The 26,235-nt window shown below is 43.1% G+C and overlaps 1 protein-coding gene across 5 annotated transcripts; it reads right to left on the bottom strand.

The window, feature by feature from the left end:
* Window positions 1-16,405: 16,405 nt before the first annotated feature.
* CCK (cholecystokinin) lies at window positions 16,406-26,019 on the bottom strand. 5 transcript variants are annotated; one of them, XM_061586121.1, is made up of 4 exons: window positions 25,574-25,653; window positions 22,338-22,663; window positions 20,102-20,353; window positions 16,406-17,270 (listed from the first exon to the last, which is right to left on the bottom strand). In XM_061586121.1, the coding sequence occupies exons 3-4, from the start codon at window positions 20,349-20,351 to the stop codon at window positions 17,140-17,142; spliced, it is 381 nt and encodes a 126-aa protein (XP_061442105.1). In that variant the 5' UTR covers window positions 20,352-20,353; window positions 22,338-22,663; window positions 25,574-25,653; the 3' UTR covers window positions 16,406-17,139. The 5 variants fall into 5 exon arrangements, with proteins under 5 accessions (XP_061442105.1, XP_061442102.1, XP_061442103.1 ...); XM_061586118.1 differs by lacking the exon at window positions 25,574-25,653 and adding an exon at window positions 24,234-25,069; XM_061586119.1 differs by lacking the exons at window positions 22,338-22,663; window positions 25,574-25,653 and adding an exon at window positions 24,234-25,069.
* Between the last annotated feature and the right edge of the window lie 216 nt (window positions 26,020-26,235).

Genomic DNA, 26,235 nt, shown 5'->3' with positions numbered 1-26,235 from the left:
CTTTGCTGAAATCAAGATATGTGCACAGCATTCCCACAGTCTACCAGGGTGGTTACCTGATCAAAAAATGAGATAAGATTAGTCTGGCAGGATTTGTTTTTTACAAATCCATGTTGGCTTCTAGGAATCACTGCATTGTTTTCAAGGTGTTTACAGAATGACCTCTTTATAATCTACTTCAGGATTCTCCCAGGGATTGATATCTGACTGAATGGTTTGTAGGTCCCAGATCCTTTTTGCCCTTTTTGAAGATAGGGACAGCATTAGCCCTTCAGTCATCTGGCCCTTCACCCATCCTCCATGATTTTGTAAAGATAATCGATTGTGGTTCTAAGAGTTCTTTAGCTAGTTCCTTCATCACTCTAGGATGCAGTTCATTGGGCCCTGGAGATTTGAACTCATTCAAAGTAATTAGATATTGCTTGACCATTTGTCTATATCTCAAGCTGCCATCCTGCCCCTTCAGGACTTCATGTTTGCCAGGAGGGTCATAGACCTCTTTTGGAAGAAGACTGTGCCAAAGTAGGAATTAACCACTTCTGCCTTTTTTTTTGGCCTATTATCATTTTGCCATCCTCATTGAGTAGCCAAACCACCATTTCCTTTGTCTTTTGCTATGGATGTACCTGAAAGCGGCTTTTTGTTACTTTTAGCATCCTTTGCTAACCTCATCTCATTCTCATCTTTAGTCTTCTTGACGCCATCCCTGCAATGGTTTAATGTATTTTCTATTTTTTTCAATTTTTCTAAACAACTACCAAGGTTATTGTGATAGCAGGGCATTGCTGCAGGGCTAGTCTTGCACTATTTTACTTTTGTTAAGAGGCTGCATGAATACTTAGTGTCAAGTGGGTAGTTAGTGTTAGGGTTAAAGTTACTGATTATTCAAAAGCTGCAAAGTGGTCACAGCTTCACAACCAGCAACACTCAAATTTATAGGCAGGAGGATCAGCAGACACATCAACTTGATCAGATGTCCTCATGTGTTTCCCATGCATGCTGATTCAGGACCCTGTGGCTGCTCCAAAAAAGAAGAATATCCTTTCCCTAGAGATGACAAGAAGTGTTACAAGACTTTTTTACGGGGATTTACTTTTCATAGTTGTGTTTAAGCCAGAAGCATGTTGATGTTGTGTTCTTTACGCAGGAGCAGCTGGCTGAATGCCAAAGTTATAGCAATCAATGATTTCCTTAAAGACAGCAGTAAACTGGATTTCCTGTATGAACAGACAAGTTAACATATGTTCTGTGAATTTGACAGTTAACCTGGACACTGAACTACAGTGTGTAGGCTGCATTCTCAGGTAAACCTAAAAATACAATTTAAAATGATATAGCATCTAGAACAGTACTACAATAGGAGGGGGGGGAATTAAGTGGTCCGCCAAGACCAGCATTTTTAAAGTGGTCCAAGGGGAAAAAAGTTTGGGAACCGCTGTTTTAAAATATTTGCATTCCATGTTTCTGTTAAAGGAAACATCCACAACAACTAATTGGGTTAAAATATACATTGAAAACAACCAATACATCAAACTAATAATAAAATAAATAGCAGAAACAACATAAACCACCAACACCAGCAGAAGAAAACACTGCTGATAACCCTGAATTGGAAGGCCCAGACCAAACTGACCTCTCAAGAGGACGGAATTCTAGAGCCTATGTGCAATGGTTGAATGGGAGAACAGATGGGCTCTTATGGGATGAGGTGGCTCTCAGAAGACCCAGGTCTTACATTTCTTTAAAGCAAAGATGAAGAAGAATCAGGTACCCTCCAAAGTTTGTTAGACTCCCATCATGCCTGACTGTTGCCCATACTGGCCCGGGGCTCATGGGAGTTGAAATCCAATCTGGAGGGCCATAAATTCTTCATCCCTGCTTTAAATGGGGAATTAGTGTGGTTAACCCAGTGTCTCTCTCTACAGCAGGCTCTAATATTGCTGCTGCATTTTGTACCAGCTATTAAGGTTTCAAGCAGTTTTCAATGGCAGCCCCACAGTGAGTGTTTTTTAGTAATCTAATCTGGATGTTAGCAAGTATTGCATTACTTTGGACAGGTCATTCAGGAACAGAGCCCAAAAATGTATTGAATGTAATGCGATATGTGTCTTAATCAATATAGCCCCTAAGGTCTTTAGTCTAGTAGACTTCAGATGCTGTCGTCTTCCTCGTGTTTCATCATAACTTCAAAGATAATTAAAAAGCTTCCCTTTTAACCATATCACAAAGAGCACAGAGATGTGCACCAGAGCAAAAAGCTTTGCTGAGCATTTTCTCAGAAACAATGTAAATCCTCCTTATTTGTCCTCCCAGTGGCTTGTCTTCCCACTTGTCTTCCCAGTGGCTGGGATTGAGCTAATCAGGCAGCTTAGTCTCTTGTGGTGAATTGCCATGGCTCCAGGTGACCAGCCACATGCCACTTGTTGCAGGGATAGAGCTTGTACTCATACTCTGCTTCTTGTGATAGTGAGGGGCCACCTGTCAGGGGTTAAGCCCCAGTTTCAATCCCCAACCTCTCCAAGTAAGGTTGGGAGATACCCCTGTCTGAAATTCTGGACAGCGGCTGCTAGTCAGTGTAGAAAGTACTGAGCTAGATGGGCCATTGCTCTGACTCTGTAGAAGGCAGCTTCCTCTGTTCCAAGGCTGTGATTACAATTCAATGTGAGGTCCTTAATCACCTTTCTGTCTTTATACATCTGCCAGTACTTAAGTGCTACAAGTCTATCATCTAGGTGTCTTCATAAGATTTACCAGTGAAATACATGGACCACTCTCAATACATGGAGAAGATGGGGGGGGGGAGTCTGTAGAATACTCTGCAGAGATCTTCATCGGAATAACAAGCCGCAGAGTACAATCTTGTTTTCTTGTAAGTTGATGATCTGTTTTTATGAAGCACAAGCTGATGAAAGCTCTCCCTGCACTTTTAATTTCAAGGGAATTTGTGTAACATTTTATTCATTTATAAATATATTTAAAGACCCTTATATAAAATAACAGGGTGGTGTATAACATAAAGTGCAAAAAGCATAAAATACCATAAATACAATACAGAATGTGCATAAAAATGACTGGCTCATCTTTAAAAAGTTTAAATGACTGAATAGGCCTGTTGACATTTTAAGAAGTCTTCAAGAGATATCTGAAGGTTGGCCCCAAGGATGCCTGCCGGATCATCGCTGCTGGTAGAGTATTCCACAGCATGGGACCAGCAACACGCTCAACTTCTAGTTGAAGCTAAATATAGCTAAGCACATCTGTCCCTTTTGTACATGTACAGTAGTGGAAAGTTGTAGCCAACTCCAGCTTCCTGTGATATATATATAAGTTATATAAGGCTGCAAATACACATTTGTCAGTTACCACATGCATATATTACCTTTTTGTGTAGATGTAACCTGTTTTTACTTTGTCCATTTGGCTGCCCTCGCTGTGCCACAAGAGGGTGCTCCAGGACCTGTGAAAGACTAAAACTAGAGCAGCAGCACTTCACAGTCTTGTCCTTTAGACAGCAATGCGCTTCGTATTCTTTACATTGGGCATCTACATCATGTGATCCACCCAGTCAAATATAGCTCACATAGTGGCCCACCAGGGTCTCAATAAACTTCCTGTGTTCACACCCTGCCCAGTGCTTTGACAACCTCTCCTGTTTTAAGGCAGCCAGCATGGTGCAGTGGTTAGAGTGTCAGGCTAGGATAAGGGGAGACCTACGTTCAAATATCCGCTCATCTAAGTAACTCACAGGGTGACCTTAAGCCAGTCACCAACTCTCAGCCTAACCTACTTCACAGGGTTGTTGCAAGGATAAAAATGGGAGACAGATATGTATGTCCCCTTGAGCTCTTGGAATATAAATCCAATAAATAAAATCACTTGACAGACCAGAATATGTGGCTGGTGGGCTGTGTACATCTTGCGTATTGCAAGTTGTGCAAGCCTGCTTTACATTAAGCTTTTAAAAAATATGATGAATGTCTAAACCAGCCCAGTCTAAACTAGCCCTGCCTAAACCACCTGTATGGACATACTTGGGGGCAATTCAGACGTTCCATTTCAGAAACAAAGAAATGTAATGAGTAATGAATTGATCACACGCTCATATAAAATGTGTGATGCCTATGGCGTGATCCCCTGCTAACTCCAGCACCTGACTTTGGATGCCTAAAAGGCTGTGATTTCTAGGGAAGAGAACATTCTAACTCATTCACTTCCCCCCAGGGGTGTAGTCGTACAGGGTCTCAGGGGGTCTTAGACCCTTTACTTTTTTGGGAGCATGGTCCCAGTAGAGTCCCTATGTCTCCAGCATCCTATAGGCCAATCAGCATGAAAGGGGAGTGTGTTAGCCACTGAGAAGAGTCTTCTAACTTGCTTCCTTGTCCTTTCCTGCTGACTGGAGCCAATCAGTGTGAAACAAGGTGAATCAAACGCTGAGAAGACTTTTCTCAGTAGCTAACAGTCTCCTCTTTCATGCTTATTGATTCCTAGACATTATCAAGGATCTCATTCTCAACCCTACAGCAAGAAAACTGGGAAGGGGGCATGGCTGTGATTAACATGAAAGGACCCTGCACTTCTGAATTGGCTGCTACACTACTGCTTCCCCCTCCCATCACTCACCACTTGCCAGAAACACAGCAATAATAAACATACGTACATAGAAATATCACGTTATATCCCGCCTTTTCTTTTTAAAAAAGTGACTCACAACTTAACTAAAATCAAGCAATAGTAGTAACAGCACAATTAAAAGCATTTTTTTTACAAAAAGTCAACATACAAAATAGTACTACATGCTTAAATTCTTTTCAAAACATGAAATTAAAATAATTGCTTTTTCTACTCTTCTCTGTAAAATATTAGCTATATGAATTTCAATCAATTTAAACATGCATATCTTATTTTCACCTTTCTGCGTTTCTTAAAAATTGCTAGACAGATGCAGCCTTTTTGGGTTATAGGGATTTCTTTTACTTCTATGTGTTTTAGCAGAAAACCTAAGGCCTACCATGCTGCTAACTGGGAATGCACATATCGCATCCCCTGTGGCTTGCAGCATGAAGTAAAGCAGAAGTGTGGTTTTCTCCCTTCACACTTGGTCTTTAAATTCTAGCCTTCTGAATGAGAGTGACCAACCAAGCCAGAAAGCTTCCATCACCTAGCCAAGCAACTGGAAGTTTCCAGCCACACCAGAGGGTGTTGGAAGCAGTGGTGGCTGGCAGCTCCATGTCAGTGGTGCAGTGGAATCCATTCCAGGTTTTAGTCCAAATTTTCAAGAAAGTTTGGACTAAAATCCATAACTTATTCCATTGCCCCACAGACATGGAGCCACCAGCTGCCACTGCTTGAAAGAGAACAGAAAAGCCTATACATCTTACCTTCCTTTATTTGTTGCTTGGTGAAGGAGGTAAAACATGTTGAAAGAGGCTGTGAAGTAGCACCTTTAGCGTCACCTCTGACACTACGTGCCTCCTTCCAGACCTGCCCCCATGTTGTCCACATGTTGGAGGAAGGTCTGAAGGGGAGGAGTATCCTCAATGCGCAGAGTTCCAGCACACAGAAACAGGCTTTCCCCCTTTAGATTTTTCAACAATGCATGGACAGTAGGGGGACAGAGTCAGCAGGACACGTGCAATCCTGCTCTCTGTTAATCAAGTGGAGCATCAAATGCCTGAATAGGGTCTCTGTTACCCACCAAGCTCTATTACCAGGTGTGGTCCACCTCCTGTGTTTCACAGCTATCTCTTTTTGCTGTTCCAGGCAACCAATCTTGCAGGCCACCACACCTAGCTTACGGGCTGTATTTGCCTGGGGGAGGTTACAAACTATGCAGGCCTGGAATGGAGCCAATGGGTATTCGGAGCTTATATGTTGTTTGTTCATAGTGAGCATTCTTTTTAAGACATGGAGACAATTGCAAAGCAAATGACTCACCAAAATACAGTTATTCGGGTGTTATGTGCTCTGCAAAAGTCCTTTATTTTATAGGATGCTCTTACGTGGCTCTTCATAAGATGGTTACTCTTATAGGAGTGGCACTGAAACTGCCTTGGTTGCCCTCATTGATGACATTTGTCAGGAAAGAGATGGGAAGAATGCAACCCTGCTTGTTCTTCTGGATCTCTTGGTGTTTTTTTTTTTTTAAATCATCTTTATCAAGGAAAAGAAAATTACAGAAAAATATTACAGGCTAGGAGTGTCTATTTCCAGCTCTGGCTGGTTTGCCAGCTACAGCTGCTTTTGGACAACTTGGCTACAGTACTCCATGCTCTGGTAGCGTCCAGACTGGAGTATTGAAATGTGATCTATGTGGGGCTGCCCTTGAAGACTATTCAGAACCTTCAACTGGTCCAAAATGCAGCAGCCAAATTACTGGCTGGGGTTGCTTTTAGAACTCATATAACCCCAATTTTAAAACAGTTTCACTGGTTGCCAGTTTATTCTCGGGCCTAATTTAAGGTGCTTACACTTGTGTCTAAAGCCCTAAATGACTCAGCCCCCAAATTTGTGAGAGACCACTTCCTTCCCTACAGATCCACTCAGGTGTTAAGATCAGCAGAGGGGGTCTTCTTGGTAGTTCCACCACCCTCAGAAATTCAGGGGTGGTGATGGCCCAGGAGAGGGCATTTTCTGTGGCAGTTCCTAAATTGTGGAATTCTCTTCCCACAAGGGTGTGCCTGGCACCTTCGCTGTATAGTTTTTGGTGAATGCTAAAGATGCACTTCTGGATCCTGGCCTTTGGTATTTGAGATTTGCATTTTCAGGACCCACCCTATTCTTGTGAAAGTAATTTGTTTTGATTGCTTTTAATACTGAATTTTAGACTGCTGTATAACCCGTCTGGGGACCTGCTAGTGAAGGGTGGGCAATCATCATCATCATCATCTGTACTCAAACCCCTGAACTCTGAAATGAGGCTAATTATGAACATTAATTTTGTTTGCTTTCAAATGATTTGAAATCCCCCCCCCAAAAAAAAGTTGGAAGAATGGGGGGGAAAGATTTGGAAGTTGGAGAAAATGTGGACTGATGGGGTAGTTGGAAGCAGAGAACAGTAGTGATACAGAGGGCCCATGCATATCTCCTTTTAATCTGTGATCTAACTCCATTGTGTGTCCATTAATTTGCCAGCATCCATATGACATTCCCTGCCATTTCGGAGTTTCTCTAGAAAAATCCGCACTTCCCATACCCTGCTATAAACGAATTGTTATTTCTGTCCTGATTATTAACCACCTCTAACTTCTGTAGTGGGGATGTCTTTCCCCGCTTTTTGCATTATGGGCGGATCACAGGGGTAGGTCCCACCCTCTGTCCACACCTCTGCCTTCTTCCTTACAGTTCATTCCTGCTTCTGATACTGAACCGAGGTACTTCCTTCTTCTGGCTTCTGTAGCTGTATCGCATTGCTTTTTCTTTTAAAAAACTACTATTTTGCAATCAAACATAAAATCAAATGTTTAATGAATAATACTTCCACTTAAAAGCTATTTTGCGTTATTACGCACACTATTCATTGAAAACATGGAATACCTCTGTAGTAGTAAATTTTAAGTAGTATGTACGGTGTTATACTTAACAGCCCACAAGGGTACTTTATTGAAAAATGTTTCAATACATTTTGTTAATAATAATAATTAATAAAAATAATTTATGCCTTCTGCACTTGAAGGAATGTCTATTTAAACACAAACCTGAGCATGCTTGTTAATTAAAAAAAAAGATATATGTGTTTGTGCTCTTCCGGAAAAGCTCATGAAAAGCAAACTACAGTTATGGACCAATCACCATAAAGGGGTGGACATAGGGACGTGACAAAATGCAAATGCAAATTAGACCTTCCCCCAAAAAAGCCCACATGTATGGATGCTTGAAAATCCGGTTGTAACAAATAAATCCGACCACAAACAGGACATGGTGTGGATCTCAAGGCCACCAACTGAATATGGAAAACATGGATTTTGAGGTTAGGTATGGATGGGCCCAGAAAGTACAAAGTGTTATCCATGGTACTGATCCCCCTCTTTTACTGCTGTAAGTTTGAATTCTTCTCCTGCTTTATGGAGATCTCACTAGACATTTTAAAAAATGCTTTTCTGTAACCACAAGGAGTAGAAATGTTGTGTGTGTAACAAACAGAAGCTGAGATCCTCAGTGCAGAAGCCCATGCTGGATGTCAAATTCTGTCCTTGGCTGGTAATTGCACAAAACCATCCAAATACACAGAGCTCTGGTCATAGAATGGGTAATTTAGGCAGTGTTTTCCTCAGTTCCTAGTCCATACTGATTGTGCTGGAAACTTTGAGAAAGACAGCTTTACACACACACACACACACACAGAGAGAGAGAGAGAGAGAGAGAGAGAGAGAGAGAGAACAATGTGGAACCCAGAAGGGATGTATGTGTGATTACCAGTGATGCGTTCTCCTGGCTGTTTGGGTTTGGGGGGGGCTGTTCTTTATTTAGCCATCTTAAAAAACAAAACAAAACAGAGAACAGCTGAGAAAATGAATGAGGGACTCAATCTGGTAAACTTGTAGAGAGATCTGTAAGACGAAATCTATGGTTTATATAGCCTGTTTCCTATATACTAATACAAATAAAAATAATCAATACCTTGAATTAGTGGGTTGCCCTCAAGTACGGTAACTAATTTATGCAAACAGGCTAGATAAGTAGCTGTGACCCAGATACTGTCTAAGATAAGGAAGAATTTTGCTTTATTTGGCTTTTCTTGACACATACACAAATAACTTGTAGTTAGAATCCCCTGTCCTAACCACTTCTGGCATGGTAGCTAGAGCCTGTACTGAGCCACCAGTAGCCTAAGTGGGGACAACAAGGTGAACACAAATTATGTGTGCCTCTCCAAAGAGCCAGAAAGCTTTGCTAACATACATGTACTGACCCTGAATTCATGCAGAGTTCATGCTATGATATAGCCACTTTCACTCATGGTGTTCAGTGGTGTTCAGATAAATAGTGCCTTGGGTGAGGAATGTCTTCAGCATACATACCCTGTGGTCAGCATTGCAGGGCCTCCCAGAGGGTTTGTGGGGCCTGGAGTAGCTGTGATGTTGGGAGACCTGCTGCTGCAGAACCCGTGTGTGTGTGTATACAAAGCTGGGGGTTGCATGCAAGAATTGGTGTGTGTGTGTGTGTGTGTGTGTGTACTGCCTTCAAGTCGATTCTGACTTATGGCGACCCTATGAATAGGGTTTTCATGAGGCTAAGAGGCAGTGACTGGCCCAAGGTCACCCAGTGAGCTTCATGGTTATGTGGGGATTATATGTTAGAATTCTCACCTGCAGCTCCTCCTGGCCCTGGTGTCAATCAGAATGATAGATGTGCTTTAGTTTTTCTTACAAAGTGATAAGGGAATAGGGATCGGGCTGTGGTTCTCCTGAGTACCACCAAATTCCATATCCCTTCTGGCAGAATTTCTTTCTGCTTCCTGGTCATTTTCACAGGTCTTCTGGTTGTGGCCTGATACTGGACTTTGCCACTACTCACTCAGGAAGGATTCCTCCCTTAAGGCCTGGCCTCACACCACTCCTATGCCTTTCCCTGTGGTAACTGCCATAGAAAATCACTCTCCAATGGCCTAGAAATCTTAGGTGGCTATTATTGTTGTTGTTGTTGTTATTTCCCACCCTTCACCAACAGGTCCCAGGGTGGGTTACAAATCCAAAATACAATATTAAAAAGAATTAAAACATAGCTGGAAAAAGGCACTCCTAGCTATTGAGGCCACCTGAGCCTCCAGTGACAATGCTGGATCAAGGAGTACCCCTACTCTACAAACCTGCTCCTTCCAGGGGAGAGCAACCCCATCCAGAACAGACTGTCTTCCCATCTCCTGAACTCAAGAACTTGGAACACATAACACTTATTTATTTATTTATTTATTTATTCTATTTCTTAGTCGCTCATCTGGCTGGCTACCCAGCCACTCTGAGCGACGTACAAAGCAAAAAACATATAAAACATCAAAAACACCAAACACTAAGCAAGAAAGCTAAACAATAACATAGAGACTAACTCAGTTACAATAAGGCTTCTCATCTGTATAGTCCAAAAAGTGTGCCTTCAGATGGAAACTCGTGATATGAGTCTTCCCACCCTTGCACAAAGACCGGTGTGAGTGATAGTCCATATGCAAGACCAAAAAACAACACCCCCTCTTGATCTCAGCATCCAACATCCAGTACATTCAGCAGGGGGGTGGGGCGCGGCAAACAAACCCCTTCACGTCGCGACTAACAGGGAAGTTCTCTTCAGAAGCCAACAACAAAGGCATTAAGATGTAAATACTGCCGATATTAAGGGCAAGCAGACAGAGGTCAGATGGTAAGATAGTGGCGGCTGCAGGGGCGCTCCCCCGCCCTCAGCATTCACCGAAAGATCATCGCAACAGCATGGTGTTCCCAGGGACAGGCCGCGGCACCAGACCCGCTGAAAGGCCCCAGCCCCAGCCCAGCTCCAGCTCCAGCCCGGCTCGATGTGACGGCGGCGGCGGCAGCCCGGTGCAGGTGAAAGCAGCAAGCTGCATCCCGGTCAGGTACGAGGGAGACGGCATAAAGAGGGGGGAGGCTGCCCTGTATTTCCAATATGTTGTAGCCTCCGACAAGGGGCATTTATATAGAAAATTACCCCATAAAAGCCGTCAGTGGTGGAGCTCCCTCATCCGTAACTTATGTCTTTTCAGGATTCAACTTCAGTTTGTTAGCCCACATCCAGCTGATCACTGCCTCCGGACAGTGAATTAGGTTTATCTGCTAAACAGTGTTCTTTAAATATGTGACAGCTTTATGACTGGCTTTGTAAGATGAAGCCTCTAAACATTTTCTGCTTTCCATTAGCAACGTCTGTGTGACTCTCCTGTGCAACTCGAAACCTCATAATTGCTTTTCAACTCCTCCAGACTCTATATTGGGTGTTGACACCACTGGAACTGGGACAGTGTTCCTGGATCCATGGGAAGCTGTGGTCTGAAGTCCTTGTGTTTACTGTGACTTGGGTCAACCTTGAGCATACAGGTGCTGACTCACTGGGTCTGCTGCTCAAAGCTGCCCAGATACCCACAATCTGAGTAAGCATGACTAAACAATATTAGGATATATAAACAGCCTAGGAAGGAAACAGCCATATCCCTCTGCAAAAGTTCTCTTCAGAAATGTTCTCTTAATACCCAACTGTGAATTGTTAGAGAGATAATGCAGGAGATTGGAGAGGAGGGTGTGATGGCTATGGGGAAATTGTCTCCAGTTTTTCCTTTGTGACTTGAAATCATATACCTAGTAGACTGTCAACAGAGGAATTGAAGAACCTACTAACCTTCCAGTGTATGATACTTTCACACTTATAGTACTTAGCTTTATGACTTCAGCTAAAATGCTGAAGGTTAATTCTCCCTGGTGCAATAGAATGGAAGATTAGTCCAGACTGAAAACCACTAGCATTATCTCTTTCCCTGTAAAGAGTCATGCTGATTAGCCCAGGGAACCAGTTGTACACTGTTCTGTCATGACCCTGAAAGATACTTTAATAAGTGATGAGTTAATGAGTTCAGTATATTCCCACAATTTCATTTTGGCTCTAGATGAGTCAATGCAAAGCCCTTATGGCCATATCTAGTCTGCTTGTCCATTTTGATCAGCCTTAGACAAACTTTGGCACAAACCACTTGGAGAGCACTGAACAGTCTGAAAATAATTAGAAGAGCCAGTCAGCAGTTGATAATCGAGCAGCTTGTGTATAGCAGCTGAATATCCGTGAAAGAATCACAGAAACTTGAAAGCAGTGAAATATGACAGCATGCTAATTATGAACCAGCGTTCCAGGTAGGCCAATAGAGAAATGTCTCTCCTTAGCTCTGTGTGTTATGTGCTTGCTTTTGCAGGCAATTATTTCCTTAAATTCAGACCCAAACTAAATGTGGCTTTAGCTGATCCATATCTTTAAATGTAAATCTGTCCCAATAGTGTATGAAATGGAGGGAGATGTAGAGGTGGAGGGGCTAAACTTTTCCCCTGCTCCCCGTGTTTGCTCTCCACAGACCTTTCTCTGTTTCTTCAGCCAGCTGGACTGACTTCCCAGCTGGGTTTACTGGGGGAAAATAGCATTGTGACACAGACTTTTGGATGAAGTGGCATGTTTGGGGAGGATTCAGCATCTGCCCCTCATCTGCACGCCACTTTTGCTGTGTAAATCACAGGCTATTTAATCTGTTACCAAAATGTGTAATATACCCCTCAGAATTGTTCCAAACATTCTTGCCATGTAATCAAAAAGTTGTCTCCATGTAGGGAAGTGAGAGTGTAGTCTAATGTTTGCAGTGAAAGCATCAGTGTTTATATTTCCACTGTGAGAATGAAGTTTGAGCAGCTGGTCCATGCAGTGATGTACAGGTGGTGGTGGTGGTGATGGAAATGCACCTTATGCTGCGTTTTAGTATGTGCACATTTTTCTGCATGATAAAATAATAATGAAAGGGATGTTAGTGTCTTTGCAAGCTATGTTTTATTAAAAATTTACTTTCTGTAGACAATGATTATCACAGATATTAGACCCTTTTGAAATATGAAAGCCAATGTCATTTATGGATTAAAAAACAACAATGAAATAAAGAGACCCTTATGAAAATTAGGTAGGGTTGTGGGACACAAATACCTCAAAGATTAAAATTTACTCTTCCAGTAGGCAAACTTCCATCTCTCCCCTTTCCTGTGCATTTGTGTTTCTGGGGTAAAGCAGAGGCTGCAATGATAAGAGGGAAGATGATAGCCTGTGTCTGGGCAGGAAGGTCAGACCATATGCTGTTCTTTTACAGCAGGGACCTGGAACCTGCAGCCCTCCAGATGTTGCTGAGCTACAACTTCCATCATCCTTATCCATTGGCCATGCTGGCTGGGGCTGCTGGGAATTGGGGTCTAACAACATCTGGAGGGCCACAGACTTCTCAACCTAGGGTAAACCCAACCTTTACGATTCAGGACCCCAATATCTTCTGGAACATCTCTCCTGATGTCAACCTGCTCAGACCCTTAGATCTTCATCTGAGGCCATTCTCTGGGTCTCTTCTTTGAGGGAGACTGGGAGGATGATAACAGAGAAGGACTTTTCAGACCAAACACGGTCCCTCCAAGAAATGTCTGACTTGTGTTGGAGATAACTAGCAACCAGAGGATCAGCTATCCTGGACTTGATTCTAACCAACAGAGATGAGTTGGTGGATGAAGAGGCCGTTACAGGAACTCTGGGAGAAAGTGACCACACCGTACTTGAATTCTTGATTTTAACAGAAGCAAAAGCTGAGAGTAGCCATATGCGCACCCTGGACTTCAGGAAAGCTGATTTTAATAAACTCAGAAGAATTGTAAGTACGGTTCCATGGCAAGCAACCCTAATGAAAAAAGGAGTCCAAGATGAGTGGGAGTTTCTAAAAAAGGACATTCTAAAAGCGCAATGGCAAGCAATTCCAACAAGGAAAAAAGGGGGAAAACAGCAGAAGAAGCCAGTGTGGCTTCACAAACAGCTTAGAGATTATCTGAAAACAAAAACAGGGCATATTCAGGAAGTGGAAAGAAGACCAGGCCACAAAGGAAGAGTACTGGCAGGTATCACAGAATTGCAGGGATGGCGTCAGGAAGGCTAAAGCTGAGAATGAGCTCAAGTTAGCGAGAGATGCTAAAAGCAACAAAAAAGCTTTCTTCAGGTACATCCATAGTAAAAGACAGAGAAAACAAATGGTGGCACAGCTACTCAATGTCAAAATGATAACAGATGACAAAGAAAAGGCAGAAGTGCTCAATTCCTACTTTGGCTCAGTCTTCTCCCAAAAAAGGTTCTATGACCCTCCTGGGAAACATGAAGTAGAAGGGGCAGGATTGGAGCTTGAGACAGACAAACCGTCAAGGAATACCTAATCACTTTGAATGAGTTCAAATCAGCAGGGCCTGATAAACTGCATCCTAGAGTATTTAAGGAACTGGTTGAAGAACTCTCAGAACAGCTATCTACTATCTTTGCGAAATCATGGAGGACTGGTGAAGTGTCAGATGACTGGAGGAGAGCTAATGTTGTCCCTATCTTCAAAAAGGGCAAAAAGGAGGAACCGGGGAACTACAGACCAGGCAGCCTAACATCAATCCCTGGGAAAACTCAGTCATGGGAATCATCCCACCAAGTTTCAGTTATACCTATCAAGTTGTAATTACTTGAGTGGATCATTTGAGTGGAGGGGGGTGGCAGAGAGTGAGCAACCTGTACTGTTGTGCTGTGAGTAAAATCAACAAAAGACCAATGTATTTGAAGGAATATTCAAGAGAGAGAAATCTAGTGTCAGTGGGAAAGCTGCTGAAGTTTGGAACAAACAGGATCACTCTGCAAACCGTTGAAAAACCTAGTGCTAAATCCAAAATGAGTAGAATTCTCACTCATCCCTAATTATAAAGGAACTAAAATTGCCCCACCTGTTTAACCCTTGTGGCTAAAAGCCCAGCAGCAAAGTCTTATGGTGCTTCCTGAAAGTATCCAGGCCTCCTCTTGGAGGAGTTCATGAGTATATGTGTTGCATGCTGCACAATGCTTTAAATAGATCTGGCATTCAGGAGACTCATCCTTTCCTCCCACAACTGACTTGATTTGCACATTTTACAGAGCTATGCCCACTTGGGCATGCCTCAAATGGCCCTCTGCTTAAGACCACCTCTCTAACCTCCAGCACAATAACATCTGGGGCATTGCTAGAAGATGCCTGGGTAACTTTGCACCTGCTGGGAGGGGCATCTCTAAAGTAAATGAGGACAGCCTCTTTCTGGGCAACCTGGATATGTGCATTTCTGCATCTTTCTCTTTTAGTAATTATGTAGAAGAGGGAATTTCATTAGGTACAGCTTATCATGCAGAAAATGATACCTCTCAAAATCCCCTCTGCTACAGCAGGTTTGAGAACACATCCGGTTTGCAGGATCTACTTTTTCACTAGAACCTCCAGATCCACCAACTGGAGCCTGGTATTAAATACATAAATTAGAATAAAATAATCTGGAGCCCAGGGATTTGTTTTCAGTACCAGAACTAAACAGAGCTCACAGTCCTTTCACACAAAAACCCACTCCTGATTTTATGTCCCCCTCAAACTCTCTTCATTTCAGCATATAATTAAGCGAGAGGGGAGTTATTCTGTTGTCATTGATAAACATCAGGGAAATCAGAAATCCTTGCTGATCTTCAAATCACCCAGAATTCTACCTACGCAGGGTTCTTGTGAGAATAAAATTGGGAGGTTTGCATGGCACCTTGAGCTGCTCAGAGGAAAGATGGCATATATGTAATAAATATAATAAATAAATAAGTAATCTACCTTCCACTCACCTGTTCTATAGCTGTTAGAAGTACGGGGCTGCTTTTCCCTTCCCAACTGTCATGAATGGGATCCATTTTGTTGCTGACATTAATTTTGAAAGGCGGTCTGTGCTAATAACTTTGCATTTTGCTGTCAGCATATTGGAAAGTGTTATAGATTTGATTAACCTAAGTAGATGCACCTATGTTTAAGGTTAACTTAGTAACGAAATTAGCTGTGCCACCAAGGCCTTGAAGGGTCACACCCTTCCTAGTCTGTGATTTGTTAGTCCTGTTGCTGGGTAGTTTGGGGGAAAGTGTTTTTAAACCTTTACATTTTTCTGGAGCCAGAGCCTCAAAGTCAACTCCTGAGGGGTGGGTCTTAATTTTTGGAACAGCCTGCTGTGGGCCTGGAGGATTTACATTGCACCTACATCAGGACTCTGCTCTTCCATCTGACTCTGACCACCTGGTAACTGACTATGCTAACAGCCTGTTGTTATTTTGCTGAGGAACCTTAGAGTTCTTAAGTGTTTAGCCAGGTTTATCTTAGCTTTGTTATTTTTTAGTGGTTGTATTATCTCAAGCAACCTCTCGGTTATATTATATTTTGCTGGGTTTGTGATTTGGAAATGATCATGATCATTCATTTTCTTAATAAATGTTTTTACCATAGTCTATGGCGTGCTCATTGACCACACTCCCAGACCTCAGTTTTGACTATCAACTACCCATAAATTCTTTACACTAATCTCTGTTGAAATTCACTCAGTAATGAGCAAGCAAGCAAGCTCAGGTGAGATATATCCCTTTACTAAAATATTTGCATCTCTGTGTGCTCCCTGATTTTGAAGCCAGAGACAGTTCAGAGCTATGGGATTTCATGGGAGCAGGGACGTACTGTTAGCAAGCCCCCAGGCTTGTCCAGACAAGGGAAGGAATTGTTACCTTTTCCCTTACCTGTCCTGAAACTCTTAAGGTATGGATGAGTGGTAGGCAAGTGGATGAGGCTGATCCTGCGTTAGCAAAACAATCAACTCTGGAGTTCTAATGCAAATTATTGTATCAGCCACACTGTATTTCTTCTAACCATAGCAAAGTAACCACATTCTTTCTGCGGTGATGGATGGGAAAAGTTCATCTTGTACTTCAAAACAAATGTATAAGTCACCATGAGGCAAGGGATGTTCTGTTTATTCTGGAATTAATAATTGTAGCAGAATGTTCACATTTACTTCACAAGAGAAAAATATTGAACCTAAAGGTGAAATGTTTAGCTGCTGATGCGGCACTCATTATAGTCATTCGAGATTTGTTTGAATTATTTTTTTAAGTGGATTATAACCATGAAAATGCTTTTCATGTTGATATCTGGACAGATTGTCTATAACATGCTCTAACAGGGTTTTTTCTTTTTCTAAAAAAGCACTCCTTTGGAAGTTGTTCAGATTAATAGTGTATGAATGATTGGAAAGCATTTTGCTTTTGCAGTGGATTGTGACACGCATCAACAATTGTGGTGATCAAACAACAGACAGATGAGTGAAATACTTTTTAATATGTCTACAATGAGTGGTAAGAAACTGTAGGAGAGATTTTTTCTGGAAAATTCTGCATATGTTTATATAATATATATTGCATTGTATAGTTTTACAGACAAATTTACATCAAGTACATATGTTTCTTTTAAAACACTGATCTGAAAAGGATGACATTTTTTCCTGTACAGAAATGGGAGTTGATTTTCATTTCTTTTAAGCATAGTTTGAAGCTCTTTCAGAAGAGTACTCTTTAAGAAGAATACTCATATTCTTCAGCACTGCGGCGTCCAAAATCCATCCAGCCTGTGTAGTCTCTGTCTCTTATCCTGTGTGTAGGATCAAAACTCTGTAGTCCCATTACAGAGACCTTTCCAGTAGAACCTAAAAAATTAAAAAGTATGCATTCATTAAAAAACACTATACTGTAACAACAAAGATTTACATGAAATTGCTTCATCAGCTGTGTAGAGTAGATAGTGAATATGTTTGATGCATATCGCATATCTGCATGGTCCCAGGGGTTGGTTGTTTTGCAAGATATTATTAAGAGGTGTCACCTAACAGCACAGAACTCTTCAACGGAAGTCACAGGAACATAAGAAGCTGCTGTACCGAGTCAGACCATTGGTCCAGCTGGCTTAGTGTTGTCTGCTGAGTGTCTCTCCAGGGTTTTGAACAGGGGACTTAATGGTGACATCAGTGATTAAGTCTGAGACCTTCTGCATGCAAAGCTTTCACTCTGTTACTGAGCCCTTCCCCATCAACAAGATTTAGTCACTAGGGGCCACCAAACCCATGGATGTGATCCATCCTGATCTAACTCTTGCCAGATGGTGCTTTATCTGAATAAGACCACAAATAAGATTACTAATCAATATCTGCAGCAGGCAACAATCATCTCTGGTCAAGACAGAAGACAACAGTTAATGAACTCTGGTTCTACTGCTACAGCGGTTTGCCATTGATCAATGTATCCTACTATAACACTAGAAAGCACAGTGCCAGTATTTTAGAAGCATCTCTGCTTTACTCATAATGTACAGCAGTTTTGAAAAATAGAGACAAATCCCTTTTCTGTCATAAAGTTGGCATGTGGCTATTTTTAAGGTTTACCTACCTCACAAGGTTGTTGTGAAAACAAAATTGTGTAGTTTAACATAGATCATCCTGAACTTATTGGAGGAAAGAGGGAATACAAATGTGATAAAAAATATAAAAAGTACAAGAGGTTATTCTTCCGACATGGGGCAACTATTAAAATCAAAAGACTTCACACACTCATTTGAATTATGAGTGACTGAAAACTTAACCTGGACATGTAACAATGTATTGCAGCACAGTTGTTCTGAAGATTCATTTGTAAAGAAGGCATTCTTTGATCTAAAAGCCAAACATGTCTACACGGCAGGGGTGTAGTATCTCGGGGGATCTTAGACCCTTTACTGTTTTGGGAGCAGGACCCTGTAGGAGGAACAGTAGGAGCCTGGGAGAGGTTGTAGCATATAGGATAAGCAGGAGTGCAGTCATCCAGGGTCTCAGGGGGTCTTAGACCCCTTACTTTTTTGGGAGCAGGGTTCCAGCAGGTCCCTATGTCTCCAGCATCCTGTGAGCCAATCAGTATGAAAGGAAGAGTCTTCTAACATGCTTCCTTGTCCTTTCCTGCTGACTGGAGCCAATCAGAGTGAAAGGAGGCAAGTCAGCCACCAAGAAGACTCTTCTCAGTAGCTAACATTCTTCCCTTTCATGCTTATTTGTTCCAAGGGATGTCTGTTCTTATGGGAGAAGGCATTGACAAGGATCTCATTCTTAACTCAGAAGCAAAAAAAGGGGGGAGGGGGCATGGCTGTGACCAATATGAAGGGACCCTGCACTTTTGAATTTACCACTACATTGCTGCTACTCAGAAGTAACCTCCATTGGATTCAATGGGACCTATTCCGAGGTAAGTGTGTAGGATTGCAGCCTAACATTACCACCCCTTTGGAATTTGCCAGTAAGGGAAGTTGTCTGATTTAGAATGCAACCTGTTATTTAATCCAAGTGGGGCTTCTGAAAACACTCCACACGAATGAAGACTGTGTAACAATGTTTTTCCACAGCTTATGACCATAAATGCTGAAAGTTTCTTTGATAAAATGGCAAGTGCCAAAAGGTATGAATGCATAACTAAGCTATGCTTTCATTTACTGATGCAGTGATTAATGCCTAAATGCCCAAATGGCAGAAATGCAAAGTGAACATAATGTACATGGTGTATAGGACTGTAAGGCTGCAGTCCTATACACATTTACTTGGGAATAAATAAGCCTCACTGAAATCAGTGGGACTTAGTTCTGAGCTGACATGCACAGGATCATGCTGTAAAGCTGCACACTCAAACCTACTTACAAGGGAGTAACCCCACTGAAATATTGGGACTTCTGAATAATCATGTACAGGATTGCATGGTAAGTAATGAACCATATAGGAAGGGGGAAAATGTCCTCCATGGCATTAATCCTTTTGCTGTCACAAAAATGTTGAAATAGAGACATAGGCTCTGACTTGCATCCTAGAGGACTCTTGCCACCCCAGCGTAGTTTATTCTGGGCAAATCAATCCAAATGTGGCTATTGAGAAAACGTTCACCCTAAAAGTACAAAGAGGGAGATGATCTTGGATTAAGAACTGATTGCTCAGATAACAGGTGCCCTTTGGAATCCAATTCAGGAACCTCTCTGTTGTTCTTCACCCTCTTCAGTTATCTTATAGGTTCTCATTTGCTGTTGTGAAGATTACAAACAGGGCATGAAGGTGATAGCCCTGCCCTATTGCCTCTCTCCAGCATCTGGTATTTAGAGGAACATTGCTCCTGAACATTCTATAGTGCTGTCATGGCTGGCCAGAAGGGCTTGCATTACATAAGAACACAAGAAGAGCAGGATCAGGCCAGTTGCCCATCATTGGCTGAGCTGGGGTGAACTGGATAGAAATTTTGGATAGGTTAAGTTGGGAAGGCATCAGTCACTCCAGTATGTGTTGAAGAATCGACCTACCTAACCAATGACAACCTTCTCCACCGGCTGGACTAACAAGATGCAATTTTTTTGCCTATGCTCTGCAAAATGTCATGAGATCACCCTGACTTCAATTTGGATCTACTCATGTGCTGTATTTTAGAGAGCATTTCTTTGACACCAATATCTTGGGTAGAAAAATTAATCAAAATATACCTCTCCGGGCTTGCTGGAGGTATTTGGCCAAGAGAGCTCCCAGGTTGGCTTTTTGGTCAATGCTGCCATCCACCTGCTGAATAGATTTCCCGGAGCCTGCTGGGGTACGGACATGCCGATGGCTTTCTAGCAAGCTCTGCTCAAGATCGGTGACCACGGGACTGCCATTGTGCGACCCTGAAGTCTGCTGTCCCAAAGAGCTCATGGACAGCACAGCCAGGAACAAACAGGTGCAGATCCCACTGTACATAGCTGGAAAGGAAAAGGAAGAAGAGGTTGTCAAGAATCTAAAAAGGCGCAGATAGCACTTTTCACACACAACTCCTGCCCCACCACATCTGCTTCTTCCAAGCAAATAAAAAAATAAAAAAATTCTGGAGGCGCCATTAGAAAGAGATGTCGTTAATTGCTGAAGAAATAGCATCAGTGCCCATGGTTGATTATGGCTTGTGCAGAGATCACCAGTTCATCACAAGGCTGTTTGATGGGAGAATGCCCTTCCTGCCTTGGCCAACTGAAAACATTCATCACTTTCTCTTTTGCTTGATTTTAGGCACAGCAGTGCTGGAGGGAAATAACTTTCCCCTTTTTTAAAAGGGTGAGATGTTCTGCTTTGAAAAGCATATTTCTGGTTGTTCTTTGTCACTGTATAGTATCTTTACATGTAGAAAAATCAATGGTGTTGATTTCCTTGCAGGATAGTGTATGTGTGGATCAGGTATGTTAGGTATGCAATTGTCAGGTATGCAATGCCACAAAATCACACCTTTTGTACTCTGCATTAATTTATCTAGAGGAAATATATATCCACTATTCCAGTTCCAGATTTGCATTCACTAATATAGACTAGAATTGCAAAATTTGCTCATAAGAAAGAGCATTTTAATTACCACACTGATTTGAGAATAGGGCAAAATGATTAAGGGTGCAATCCCATATGCAAGTCTCACAGAATTCAGTGGGACCTATTTCTGAATAGACATGCATAGGATTGCAGAATAAAAGGTACTGATCTGCACTAAAGTAGTCTGAGATTGTGCCCTTAGTCTGCCATTCTGTGCACCCTTAGGAGGTTTCAATTCACATTCAAGTGTGTGGAATATACAATTAATATTTATGCCTGAGTGAGGATGCTTGAGGGAGAGAAAGTGCACATCTGAAGATACTTGTGTGAGACCTAAAGAAATGTAAAGTGAATGACTGATTTTGCACATATCCACAATTTGGCATATTCATTATAAGCTTAAATATTAGATATGTTTCATATTCATCTGAGAAATCAGAATATGATCCAGCTAAAGGTAAAACCCATTTATTCCAGTTGGAAAGTGCAATGTGTGTTTAACCCAACAGGAGGACTTAAATTTTTGCATTTGGCTGGATTGTGTCAAACTATCTATTGCATGCTAAAATTACCAAGTTCCTTAAAGTAAATAAGTAAATTAGAGTGCATAATTCATTCATTACAGACTCTGCAACCAGCATCATGGTAGAATTAAACAAAAGTGAGACTGCTAACATTTTATTCTGCATCCAGTATCTGTGTACCAAACAACAAACTGGAAGTGAGGTATCAGAAAGAACCCTATTGCCAATATTGTAGCACAGATATCAAAATTCAAATAATATAACTTCCCTAGCCCCTCATCCATAACCCATTATGGCTATAATCCTATACACACTTACCTGGGAGGAAGTTCCATTGAATTCAATGTGCTTACTTCTGAAGAATAAACATATATAGGATTGCACTGCATGTGGAAATGTAACTGAAATAATAATAATAATCTGAATTCTGCCTGATAAATTTTAGATTGGGGCTTCAAAAATATTTCATATCTCAAAAGGGAAAGTTAGTGTAACTTTCCCTTTTGATATAGCACAGGTCACACGATACAGCAATAGTTCTTATTGAAAACAGTAACAATATGACAATCTGGGTTTGTTGCCCAAGATACTTTCTCAGAATGCAGGGAATGAACACTGAACATGTTTAATGAAAGATTAAGAAAGGCAGAGAGGAACATTTTTTAAATGAGAAGTGCTTGCAGAACTGCCTTTCACAATTTGGAAGATCACAACTGATTTTATCCTTAACATTTCTAAGAAAAACTCAGTGTAGTCTGAGAAAAACTCTAACTACAAAAAAATAAGTGAAGAAGCCAGCCAGCAGTAGTTTTATTTTCCCTCCCCCTGCAAAAATGGTAGACTTTCTCAGTGGAACATCATATCCTACCTTTTAAATGAGGTGCAGATTGCTACTGCTGTACACAGAGAGCAGATGCAGCCTTGAAGTTGTAGCAGAACCCTTCAGTGCTGCCCCTTATATAGTCTAGTTTGGTGCTTCTAAGAGTGTCATTTGTTTGCATAGCTCTGACGCAGTGATGGGAGTACGACACACTCCAATGCATGGATGGAGCAAATTCACTTGTATTGGGATTGGGGGTAGAAGGAGAAGTTCCAAAAGGAAAAGTGGACACTCTTGTGTTTAATCCTGTCTGTGCTTCTCTGACACCTACTTCTTCTAGTAATGGTCCAGGGACTTTGGTATTTGGCTGAGTGCTGAGAGGAGAAATAAGAACATCATAATTCATGGGTGCAGGTGGAGTGACTTTGAAGCAGATGCTTTAGCAACTGCAGTTAGAATGAATGATGCTCTCCTGAAGAGGCATCCTTCTCTTTTGGCCAAGGCAGATCAGGACAGTTCTTAATTTTGTATGGGGGCAATCATGTGCACACTTACTTGGGAACAAGTCCAAAAGAATTCCAAGAGACTTACTGCTGAGCAAATAGGCATAGGGCTGGGTTGCAAATTGAGAAGTGCAGGGTCCCTTCATGATAGTCACAGCCATGCCCCCTCCCATCCTTCCCCCCCCCAGTTGAGCTGAGAATGAGAACCCTGTTAATGCCCTTTCCCACAACAAAGACATCCCTAGGAGCCAATAAGCATGAAAAGGGAGAGTGTTAGCTACTGAGAAGAGTCTTCCTTTTCATGCTTATTGGCTAATAGGATGCTGGAGACATTGCGATCCTGCTGGGACCCTGCTTCCAAAAAAGTAAGGGGCCCTGAAAGCCCAGACAACTACTGGGCTGCCCGTAATATGCAAAATGTTGCTGAAGTATGATAGACTTAGTATTTTTCCCTTTAAATCCTGACCGTCAGTCTCTCTCTCTCTCGCACACGCACGCACGGACGCACAGTGTGATCCTGATTTACTTGGATGCACAGTCAATCACAGGGATAGCCAACTTGTAGCCCTAAACATCTGGAGGGCACCAATTCCCATCAGCCCCACCCAGCATGGCCAATGATCAGAGATGATGGGAGTTGTAGTCTACAACTTCTGGAGAGCACCATGTTTGCTACCCCTGGTCTATCAAAATGAGATAAATCATTTCAGGGACTGGGGTGTGGTGTTGCTACTCTATGGAACCCTGCAGATTTTCACATTTGAAGTAACTACTCCAAACCTTGTAAACCTGAGAAGACTAGGAAGCCACTTTTAGTTAAACTGTAAATTAGGGGTAGCCAACTTGGTGCCCTCCTTATGTTATTGGTCTATAACTCCCATTATCCCTCATCACTGACCATGGCGATGGGAGTTGTCATTCACCACATTGGCTACCCCTTTCTGTAAGTTATACCAAAATTGTTAGGCCTTCCAAAAGGAATGTGTAATATTTCTAATTTGGATCTGATAGTATAGATCTTTTTGAAGAATCTAATGCAGGCATGTGAAATGTGTACTCCATAAAGCTGAACATCATGTTTTATGGCCCACCAGCTGCTCTGATCCCCACTCATTCCAGTTTTGCAGTTCTAGGCAGACTGCAAAAGCAAGAGGTTTACTTAGCCTCTGGTGGACCACCTTAAAGGGCTGGTGGACCATTTTGGACTTGGTGGGTCACCGCTGTGCCTGCTTGAACTGATGAATATGAATACATATTGGCAGCTGCCCACCCGCCAGTTTATGTAGAGCTGTTCCATTGTAGGCTGTGGTCTAGGAACCAGCGTAAGTTAGCCATGACTTATCCGGATCCATATGTATTTCAATGGGAATTAAGTGCAACTAACTTAGCCTGGCTCCCACACTAGGTGACTGTTCTGCAGACAAAGGGTTTGTGATCCCACCTGCTGCAGGAGGAGTTCAGTAACACTTCTTTAAGAAAATGTTGATGCCAGACAATTGATTTCTCTCCTCTGGCAGCTTCAAAACATACACCAATCTGCCCTTCCTTATCATACTTTCGCAGAAATAAAGTCCACTGCAATCAACGGTAAACAAAAGAATGGAAGCCTTGCCATGGAATATCGGCCGTTTCCCGATTCATTTCAACACGCCTTTCCAATTTCTCCGTGACAAAACAACGCGTCTGGAATGGCCAGGTGTGAGGGGCTGCCAGTCCTGCCATCAAACGCCTTTCACGGAGACAGGAAGGAACCTCCAACTCAAAAGATCCTGTAAAAAGTCTGAACCCCCATCCGCCCCGGACAATGGGAAGGTTCCTAATAATGATTTGAAATCTGGTCGCTTCACACACACCCCTGCTCTGTTTCGTTTTGTTAGGTTTAGAAGGATTGTGGCTGTCTGAGAGTGCCTATTTTGCTTTCCCCCTTTTTGCACGGAAGGCGTGAAATCGAAGGGAGGAGCCCTTCTAGGTGCTGAGCGAGCTGGAAAACGCGGTCCCGACGTCAGGGCGCCCCAGGCTTTAGGCTGTCCTGTCTGGGCCGTTCAGCCTAGAGAGGACAGGGATTCGGGGCTCTCGAGGAGCGTAGGGAGGTGGCCTTATGCTAGCTCAGGATCATCGGCTCCAGGCAGCGCCTCTCAGCTTCTAGGGCTTAGGCCGTGCTCTCTCCCGGTCCTCTCTGGAGCTATCGAGGATGAAACCCAGGACCTTCCGCGTCGAAGCGACGGCCCTTTTTCTCAGTCAATGAAGGATCAGGCTCTTCCGAGCTCACTAGAGCCCTGAGATGATGCTTTTAGGGGTCATTAAACAATAAAAATAAATGGAAACAGCCGCGCACCGAAAACCTTCGATCCTTCAGACGTGGCCCGGCGGATCCACGCAAAGACTTGAACAAACACTCTGGCGGCCGGGCGCCTCCTCCCGCCGCCCCCACCCCATCTGGAGCAGCCGACCAGCCCATTGATCCGCCCTGGCGCCGGCCTCCTGGGCGACCCGGCATAGACCCATTGATCCGAGCCTCAACTTCCCGCCCGACTGTTTCGCCAGCATCACCGCCCCACGAGCAGGATCATCGCTTTATTGGCGGCGGGAAGGCTGAGCGGTGGAGGAAAAGAGGGGAAAAGGAAGGCGCGGAGAGGTTTGCCCAGGCTTAAAACAGCAACTCTTACACGGGATCTTCCTGGGCTCGGCAGGACTGGCGGCCGTTCTCCTCTTCGATCTCTAGCAAATCGGTTTCCAAAAAGGCCACCCTTCCCTGTCTCCACACACATGCACCCCACTTACCTTCTCGTCCCGGCCGGTTCTCACTGCCTGGGAGGCGCGCGGTGTCGTGGCCCGACAGCGGCGAGACCCGGCCCGCTCGCGGCTCTTGTTGGGAACTTTCGGCTCGGGCAGTTGCTTTGAAACGTCGCCCGCGCCTCTTGGTTCCCTTTCCTCCTTCAGCACCGAGAGAGGAGCCAGAGCGATCCGCCCGCGTTTTAAGACGCTGCCCTTTTCTCCCGAGACGCACGTGGCAGAGCTGGGGTGTCGCAAAACATCTCGCGCAGAATGGGGCTGAGACGGGGGGAATGGGGCTCTCTCTGGGATGGAGGCACCTCCAGGCCCCTGTAGGAGGAACAGTGGGAGCTTGGGAGAGGTTGTAGCGTATACGCAGGAGTGTAGTCGTCCAGGTCTCAGGGGGTCTTAGATCCCTTACTTTTTTGGGAGCAGGGTCCCTATGTCTCCAGCATCCTACAAGCCAATCAACATGAAACGGTGTTAGCCACTGAAAAGCGTCTTCTAACATGCTTTCTTGTCCTTTCCTGCTGATTGGAGCCAATCAGAGTAAAAGGAGGTGAGTCAGCCACTGAGAAGACTCTCTGCAGTAGCTAACATTCTTCCCTTGTTGGCTCCTGGGGACATCTGTTGTTGTGGGAGAAGGCATTAACTAGGATCTCATTCTCAAC

Source organism: Rhineura floridana, chromosome 10 (genome assembly GCF_030035675.1).
Source record: "Rhineura floridana isolate rRhiFlo1 chromosome 10, rRhiFlo1.hap2, whole genome shotgun sequence".
NCBI classification, from domain to species: Eukaryota; Metazoa; Chordata; class Lepidosauria; order Squamata; family Rhineuridae; genus Rhineura; species Rhineura floridana.
The sequence above is the reverse complement of the archived record's forward strand: the minus strand, read 5'-3'. Positions and strand labels throughout refer to the sequence as shown.

Coding starts and splice junctions, on each gene's coding strand:
- CCK (XM_061586122.1), bottom strand. CDS start 20,351: ATGTACAGTGGGATCTGCACCTGTTTGTTCCTGGCTGTGCTGTCCATG. Junction 17,271..20,101: donor CCTCCAGCAAGCCCGGAGAG/GTATATTTTGAT, acceptor TTAATTTTTTAG/GTTCTACTGGAAAGGTCTCT.